Below are 9,272 nucleotides of genomic sequence, written 5' to 3'. Positions count from 1 at the left end.
TTATTAATTTTAAATAAAACTATTATAAATTCATGTGTTACACCTCAATTTGTAAAAATTATTTGCACTTCTGAAAACTTTAAGCGGTACTGAACCAAAAAACCCATCACCATGTTTGGGAACGAAACAAATTCTAAGGTCATTTCCCGTAGCCAACAACTGTCTTACAAAGACTTAAAATTTGAAATTGGCAACCAATCTTGAACGGTATAAAATTCGTAATCAAATTCTCAGTTGCAGAGCATTAGGAGGAGGTTTCCTTCTCAAATATATCGAGTTCTTGAACACCCTACTAAACCATCAAAACTGGGAAGGGACACCTCATATCTCTATACAAAAAGCGAATTTGCATACCTTAGAATGCATTTAATGGTTTTACAGAAATCATACTTCTTCTCAAGTATAAATCCTATCACAAAAGAGTTGCTAAAACTGCTTTATCTGATCATGAGCTTTCAGTCATAATGCCTAATCTGTGATCAGAAGATATCACAACAAAAGAGACTACGAAAGATAAGTGAGAAGACCAGCCCTGCCTACAGTTTCTTTAGTGAACCGCTGGTGAACCAAAAAGGCAATTAGGCAATGTGTTTTGATCCTCGAGGCAAGGCAAAGAATTGGTTGAATTGGGGCTGTGTGGGGTGAGGTTGGGCCATGATGCAAGGAAATAAATCTCACGGCATGTGAAATGTGTGATGAGAGAAGAGCCTTTCCATGTAATGTGGCCGGCGATGCTGCTGTGTGTCTACATGAGAATTGACTGACATTACTGAAAAATGCTACTAACCGAACAATCATCATGAACGCGCCAAATGGTTTCACCCAGAAGGTTTGCAACTGAGAGAACTGTCAACTGGGGGAAGTAGTTCTTCTCCATCACTGGTATTGTGTTTGTAACGATGACCTCTTGAAATAGACCACTGGACAACCTTTCAATTGCAGGTGGACTGTCAAGAAAAAGGCACCAAAGAAGATCAGTCATTTAACAGGGTAACATAAAATGCATCATCCCTTGGTACCTTCTCTCTTTTCAAAGAAACATTGATGATTATGTTTCTTCTAGACCATAAAAACACGTCATTAAGATCAGGGACAAATTATGATCCAAGACAAAATACTAGCCTATTCCTTTCTGATAAAAGCCAGAAAGCAAGAATAATCTTCAGATAGTTCTTCATCTAGCTATCATTATCTCATAAGAAAGAAGTGGGTCCCTAGTGCCCCAGCCCCCTCTTGTTATGAACTATCATAAAATCCAACCTTGGTAACCACAAACTTCCTAACATTGTTTTCTGCAGGCATTTAACGAGAGTAAAGCAAGCATCAAGCAGCATGGGTGGAGCCATTACCTAAAAACAGCATGAGTGCTGCAAGCATAGACTTCTCTGGCTCCCTCTTCATGTAAAAGTGCAGCACCTTTTGCAATAGTACCTACAATCAGCAGCAATTTACTGGTTAACCATAATAACACAGAAAAGTATTTAATCAGGATGTGTTTGATAGCATTTAGTTAGAAAGGAAAACATTTTCCAACTTGCATGGAAAACAAAAACCGCCTCCCCCTAGATGGATTTTTTCATGGAAAAGAGGCCAAATGATGCTTTAATGGTTGTACCATGGAATTCAATTCCATGGAAAATGTCACATGTGTTTGATAGCATAGAAAATACATGGAAAATGTCACATCCAAGGAATTGGATTCCATCTTTGTTATTTGACACACTACATTTTCCATGGAATTGAATTCCATGATACAACCATTAAAGCATCATTTGGCCTCTTTTCCATGGAAAATTCCATCTAGGGGGGGAGGTGGTTTTTGTTTTCTATGCAAGTTGTAAAATGTTTTCCTTTCCAACTAAATGCTATCAAACACACCGTAGTGTCTGAAAACCAAACACCTTTCCTTTCTTTCAAAAATTCTGGAGGTAACAAAATAACACTGATAATCATTCATCATCTGTTTATGCGAAAACTGCAAAATGTAGAAAAGTACTTCAAATGGCCCACAATGGTATCAGCCTTAGTCCAATATAAACGTCAAAACTACATTCAGGATACATAACCTAAATCTAAGTGGAGAACAAGATGAGCATCAACAAGGCATGACAACAGCAATCATCCTTTCACAAAAATATTTTATCTTATACATGACATCTGCAGGATATATTTCTGTATATATAATTATATAAGTATGTACATAAACCACTTATAGCCTAGGTTAACTTGTTCTATCATAAAATAAGAAAAAATTATTACCCCAAAAAAAAAAAGAAAAGAAAAAAATCAATAAGAAAATTAAAGAGGGAAGAGTTCAGATTGAAAATTAGAACAAACAAAATGCAGATACAGACCTGAATTTTTGAAGCATAAAGTGATTGGAGATTTCCTCATCAAAGGAGGTATTAGCAACTCTCAACAAATACAGCATGATAAATAAGGTTTTTTTTCTTATTTTTTTAGTCCTTTTTTTAAATTTCAAATTCAATTCCTAATTAACAGACTACACGATAGATTTCAACTAAATGGCATTAACTAACCAGCAGTGTCAATCATGTCATCCACCATAACTGCAACTTTTCCTTTAACTTCACCAATGAGATTCATTACCTGCATCATACATTTAAAATAAATAATGCACATAAGACAATATCACGATATAAAATAACAAATGATTAGCTACAACAATTCCTTTCATAGGTATCTCAAACCCATGCATTCACCAAAAAGAAAAGGCACACCAGTTGACCAGCTAATGGATGACTTCAACATCTCCTTGAGCTAAATCACAGCTAAAAAGCCAACTTAATGTCATAATTTTCAATACAAGTATCATCCAACTAATAATGCAAATACAAGAACAAATGAGGCTAGCATTCTAGTACCAGTGCCTAAATTGCAAGAGAGACAACTTTGCAAGACTTCAGGAGACCAAAAATTTATCCACTTCTTCATGTGTAACAACTAGAACAAATACCCTGAACTATACAATTTCTACAAAATCCTACTTCATGTTTGCTAGTCTGAACCTTTGACGTCAAAACTCAACTGACATAGGTCCATCATAAAAGGAAATTTAGATTCTGACTATGGTTCCTGATGGGCAAATCCCACGTAACTAGTTTCAAGCCAACAGTGTGCAGGCCAATTATTTGAACAATAGTTACTTTTATTGAAGATAAAATCCACCTTGAAGGTAGAGCAGCAAGAGTAAACCACATGAATTGAAAAGAACTGTTTAATGTTGTGTCCATAATATGCCACACATGCTAATCAGGTTGCATTAGAAGACTGATCCATCTAAAAGAAACTGATAATGGTTCCTTGAAACACATACCAGATCAAAACTTTTTTCATGAAGTGTAAGTCAGGACAATTAAAAATAAAAATATAAAGAGCAGATAATGATGCTGGAGAAAGCAATAAATGGGAATGAAAAGTGAAAGCAAATCCCACCAGAAATTACCTCAGCATGATTGTGACCATGACGTCTTTTATCCACAATTGCTAGAGGTGCATCAGATAATTTTTTTGCAAATGCACGTGCCCTGGCAACTCCTCCAACATCAGGTGAAACTACCACCAAATCATTACAGCAAATCCTCTTGCTAGCAAGATAATCAAGAATAACAGGCTTGTGCATGTAAAACAATGAATGAGTTAGTAAATAAATTAGAAATAATGTGGCAAGAAATGAATATAACAAAGCTAAACAGTCTGATTACCTGGCCGTACACATGATCCACTGGAATATCAAAGTAACCCATGGACTGCCCAGAGTGAAGATCACAAGCAAGAACACGATCTGCACCTGCTTCAGTGAGTAGGTTCGCTACAAGTTTGGCAGCAATGGACTCACGCCCTTGCGTCTGAAGACAAGTAGAAATGGGAAAGGTTAGTTCACAGACACTTAACTGCCTACACAAAACGTGTGAACATTGGCTGCCCAAGCCCAATGACAGTTTTGACCACCCCGTAAACATTGTCTTTTCCCTTGTGGTTGTTTTTGGAATAGAAGGTGAATGAAGGAATGCTTTCATCATTCAGAGTGTCATGCTTTGCCCTTAGAGATCACCTAAATAGGACCATCAAAACATAAATCCTTATGGCATACATGTCTGTCAGATGTCCTAAGCTTGTAATTTGTGATCTTCAGCTACACTCAGGCCAAAATCTATCAAAAGAAAAGATCACCTAATCTGCTCTTGATTTAACTTACCTTTCTATCAGCTCTGGCATATCCAAAATATGGAATCACAGCAGTGATATTTTTAGCTGACGCCCTTCGACAAGCATCTATCATCACTAAAAGCTCCATCAGATTTTCGTTTGCTGGCGGGCAGGTGGGCTGCACTAAGTACACATCACATCCTCTAACACTTTCTTGCAACTGAACATATATCTCACCATCAGCAAACCGTTTTATATTGGCTTTTGCCAGTTCAAGGCCCATGTACCAAGCAATTTCCTGCATAGTAAATTCACAAACTTGTCAAAATTATATTTGCAGGTTCAAAACAATTGAATAAGATTCTATAGTTTAAAATAACAAACCCATACTGCATCACACTTCATAACAATTAGCACCTTTGAACATATTCTCTTATACCTTCTCTGTATTATTTTCTTTGTTACCTTTGACTGGAAGGTCCCCAATAAACTTTGAATGAATGAATAATTGGCATAAATAAAATGTCATACAAAGAGACATGACACCAGTTTCTTTAATTGTAAGCAAAAGTAGACTGAAACAGTAAACCAAAATGGGGAAAAAATGTATTTCATCAACTGAGAAAAATGAACGTATCACAGTTTCAAAAAATTCATTGGCCAACATAAATTTCAATAACACATTCGTGAACCACCAAACAATTTGATTGAGTTCGCTAAAAACACAACAAATATGAAAGTAGAATGGAAAGGTTCCTCCTTTAAAATCAAACTTTTAACCATACAAGTGATACGGTGACACCAAATAAACACACACAAAATAGAACAAGTGAATTAGAAGAAACAGTTTTTCAGACAACAATCCCAACCAGAGTTTCCACCAATTTAACACTCACAAATTCCTGGAGTTAATTTCAGGAGGCTTTCTGAGTTAGTAAGCCTACTGCAACTAAGACATTGGTCTCAGTTGGGAACTCCCAACCTGTGACCCATATATGACAGAAACTGCTTTGTTAACACCTCATCCGCAAGACAGTTATGATGCATTAGTTTTGGAATTCAGAACCTCTAATGTTGCAACGACATTAAACGATCTTTGGTGTGTGTGTGGGGGGGGGCGCGGATTTTCACCTTGGAAAGAGAAGGATTTGCAGTGCCAGAGAATATCTTCAACCTTGTGTTGTTTCTATTAGTTGCACTCTCCAGCCGCTTGGATGAAAAAAAACTAGGCAGTGCTCCATTACTAAGAACCGGGAGACATGGCTTTCCATTCAGTGTTTCACCCAGATCACATTTCTGAAGGCCAAACCAAAAATACCCAAATCAACATTTATAAACGACGGCCAAACATGCATATAATCTGTATTCCGTATTCGGTTGCCGAGTGAAAAAGGAAATAAATCATAATAATAATTTTGTAGCTTTTCAGGTTTTCTAAAGCTCGCTGTTTGCATGGGTAACTGAAAAACTTGCAAAAACCAGAAAGCAACGAAAGTCTGATTGCTCGTTTTGGTTCGATTTCTCAGAAGCCAAACGAATGCTACGACATTTTACTACGCTTTTTCCTATCCATTCACAGAAAATGGTAAAATGTGGGAGAAGAAGTAAAGATGCCGACAAATTTTGAACCCTACAATGAAACTAAAAACGAAAACGAAACCGGTGTTTGGTATCCAAGAAAATAGAAAAGGAAATAGAATACTTCGAATTTTTTATTTTTTTATTTTTTTTGTAGTTTTTCAAACGCTCGTTGCACTGGTAACTCAAAGCACCTGAACGAACCTGAAAACAACCAAAGCCTGACTGATCATTTTCGTTCGATTTCTCAGAAGGCAAACGAGCGTTACGGCAATTTAGTTATTTCTTCATTTCACACAGAGATAACCGTAAGAATATAGCGGAGAACTTACGACGACGTTCGAAAAGCAAATACGGGAACGGGACTTGTCGGAGAGGAGACTCCGGTGGCCGAGGGGACAGCGCGAGAACAGAGAAGAGGAAGATGACGAAGTCGAAGAAGACGACGACGAGGACGAAGACGAAGGCGATGCCAGAGCCAGAGAAGCCATGCCTGGAGATTATAGATTTGGAAGCGAGATTAGGGGCTAGGGTTTGAAGTTCGGGTCCTTTGTATCAGAGAGAGAGAGAGAGAGAACCAGAGAAAGTGTGATTGTTTTGTTTTGGGAGCTTCGGTTTCTCCTTTTGTATGAATGGCGCTTCGCTTCTGCGTCATTTAACAAGGATTTCGTTTCGTGAGGCGAAGAGCTGTGCACAGGTGGCAGCCCTGCAACGACGCCGTTTCGAGTCACGGAGAATTTCCGTGTTCCTCTTTTTATACATAAAATATTTTACGTAAAAAAATACTTCAATATTATAGTCAAATCTTTTTCTTCCGTTCTTTTCTTCCACGCACAAGTTGACTTCCAATTCAACCCCCCATGTCCATTTGGGGGGATTAATGTATGTGTTTCCTTTAAGACTTTTGACAATTGGAAGCCGAATTCAAATAGGAAAAATAAAATCAAAAACAATTAAGACAGCATTTTTAAATTTTTTAAGAAAGTTTAATTATTGGGTATATATGTGCCCTAGCTATTTCAAGACTCCAAATGCATCTATACAAATAACAAACTGTTAACACGCGGTGTGTTTAATAATATTTTGTTAAAAAAATATTTTTTAATTTGCATAAAAAATAAAAATTACTTTTAGAATTTTTCATAATAAAAATTAGTTCTGAAATTTTTATAAAAAATAGGCCAAAACATGCTTTAATAGTTGTATCATGAAATTTAATTTCATGAAAAATGTAATGTGTTAAATAATAAAAATAGAATTTAATTCTTTTGATGTGATATTTTTTATTGAATTTTTAATATTATCAAACTAGCATTTAGTTAAAAAAAAAATATTTTTCAACTTACATGGAAAACAAAAACCACCCCCCTTAGATGGAATTTTTCATGAAAAAAAGACCAAATGATGTTTTAATGATTATACTATGGAATTCAATTCTATAAAAAATGTAGTATGTCAAACAACAAAAATGAAATTCAATTCTTTGAATGAGATATTTTTCATGAAATTTCCATATTATTGTTTGATTGCATTCCTTATAATTTAATTCTATGATTGCATAGAAAACAAAAAACACCCCACATTCGTGAAAATGAATTCCATAAAAAGAAGTTTTAAATGTTTGTACCATATACATATTTTTCATAGAAAAATTAAAAGTATTTGATTATTTTCATAAAAAATATGTGTAATAATTACATAATTTCTATAATAAACATGTACAATCAAACACACTCTAAATTCAAATCTCCCTCTTTTTTATGACCCACAATATTTGTTAAAATAGTGATACCACTTTTGAAAGTTAATTTTAAAATTAAAAAAGAATAAAAAATATAAAATGTATAAAATTTTGAATATTATTTATATGTATGTATTTTTTCAAACATGGAAAATTTTATGTTATTTTTTAAAAAAAAATTGGATGTTTACTCGCTCATGTTGATTATAGGGATTTAAAAGATTGTGAATATGTGATTTTATTAGGTTGTATTAAAATAGTTGTTTAAGTTTATTTATATCTTTTTTATAAGAGCTTATATATGTTACTTGAAATTTTAAATTTTCAGTGAAATTATTATGTTTATTTTTTATAATTTATATTATTAATAGAATAAAAATCTAAAATGATACTTAGTATAATCTAGTACTTATGTCATATTGTACCAAATACCTTATAGAACACAATATTTACAACTATAATAATAATCTTGAGAGTTTACACAAAACTTGAATTTTAATGTGTTCATCTAATATTCATAGAATCATAGTTTATAGACAAATGTTTGATAAATTTACACATTAGACACCTAAAAATGGAACAGTTAAAAGTTTTATTAATAGTAAGAAAAAAAGATAAATTACACAAACACTTCATGTGATTGAACACTACTTATACTTCAAAATTAGTCTGCAAGTCTTTGTGCTTTCAATTTTTTTAAATACACCCCTCCTATTAGTTTTAACAACTATAGTCAATTTTAATTTAAAACGATTTAATCGTTTTAAATTAAAATTGAGGGCGTTAATTGTTAAAACAAGCAATTAGGGCACATGCAGAAAAAAATAAAACCACAAGAATTTAGAGGGTTAGTATTGATGTAGAGATGTCGTTGAGAGGGCATGTAATTGATCCTAAAAAAGCACCCACGAAATTCACATGGTCATGCTACGGCAACACGCAAGTTTTTCAAGAATCGTGTTAAGTGAAGGAAGCCGACCGGGAGAACGTTTCAAATTTTCAACAATGGCGGTGGCATGGTACCACCCATCGAAGTGACCAATGGAGGGAGTCTTTTCAACAGTGAACGGACTGACTAATCTCCCAAACTCTACGTCTACGCTACCGACCAATCACACAAAACCCACATTCAGTCAAAGCTCGCCGTAGTAGGACAATTGTCCGATGATGCCTGTTGGTCCCCATCATAAGCACACAGCTTGAACAAGAAGTAATAGAGAAACAAGTCCCCATCATAATTGTTAGATATTTGTTCTGCACACACTTTATCAAGTGTCTAGTTTTATTTGATTTATTTGAATTATTTTATTATTTCTATTTTTTAGAAAGATGGTCACGTGGATTTGTTTTTGAGTTTAATGGAGTTAGTGAGTTAGTGGGATGTTTTCTTATTTTATGGTATGTGAGTCTCTTACACCCACGTCTTCGTCTTCTATTTCTCTGTAACCTTATATATAAAGGCTATTTCAATTAAAGATACTGTAGCAACAGCAATTTGCAGTGATTTCCATCTCTCATTAAAGTCTTGCTCTTCTCTCCTATTTTGTGTATCAGTGGTATCAGAGCATAAATACTTCCAATAAAAGGAGAGAAACCCATGAGGGAAAGTTTACCAATTTATCCAGAAAAGCTGTAGCTTTGCCCTATTTCTTCTTTTATCACCCATGGCCGCAGAGAGCAATTTTGTGCAAGCAGCCATTCCACGCTTTGATGGTCACTATGACCATCGGAGCATGCTGATGGAGAATTTCCTACGGTCCAAGGAGTATTAGCCAATCGTCAA

At 34.8% G+C, this 9,272-nt stretch overlaps 1 protein-coding gene across 1 annotated transcript; it reads right to left on the bottom strand.

Annotated features, from left to right (window-relative positions):
• Nucleotides 1–326: 326 nt before the first annotated feature.
• LOC127787370 (ribose-phosphate pyrophosphokinase 1-like) lies at nt 327–6,389 on the bottom strand. The gene is made up of 8 exons (XM_052315376.1): nt 6,081–6,389; nt 5,302–5,466; nt 4,220–4,468; nt 3,726–3,869; nt 3,467–3,634; nt 2,541–2,610; nt 1,350–1,431; nt 327–947 (listed from the first exon to the last, which is right to left on the bottom strand). Exons 1-8 carry the CDS (start codon nt 6,237–6,239, stop codon nt 767–769), a joined length of 1,218 nt encoding a protein of 405 aa, XP_052171336.1. The 5' UTR covers nt 6,240–6,389; the 3' UTR covers nt 327–766.
• Between the last annotated feature and the right edge of the window lie 2,883 nt (nt 6,390–9,272).

This window comes from Diospyros lotus, chromosome 12 (genome assembly GCF_014633365.1).
Source record: "Diospyros lotus cultivar Yz01 chromosome 12, ASM1463336v1, whole genome shotgun sequence".
NCBI classification, from domain to species: Eukaryota; Viridiplantae; Streptophyta; class Magnoliopsida; order Ericales; family Ebenaceae; genus Diospyros; species Diospyros lotus.
Note: the sequence above shows the minus strand (reverse complement) of the source record. Positions and strands in the feature narration are given on the sequence as shown.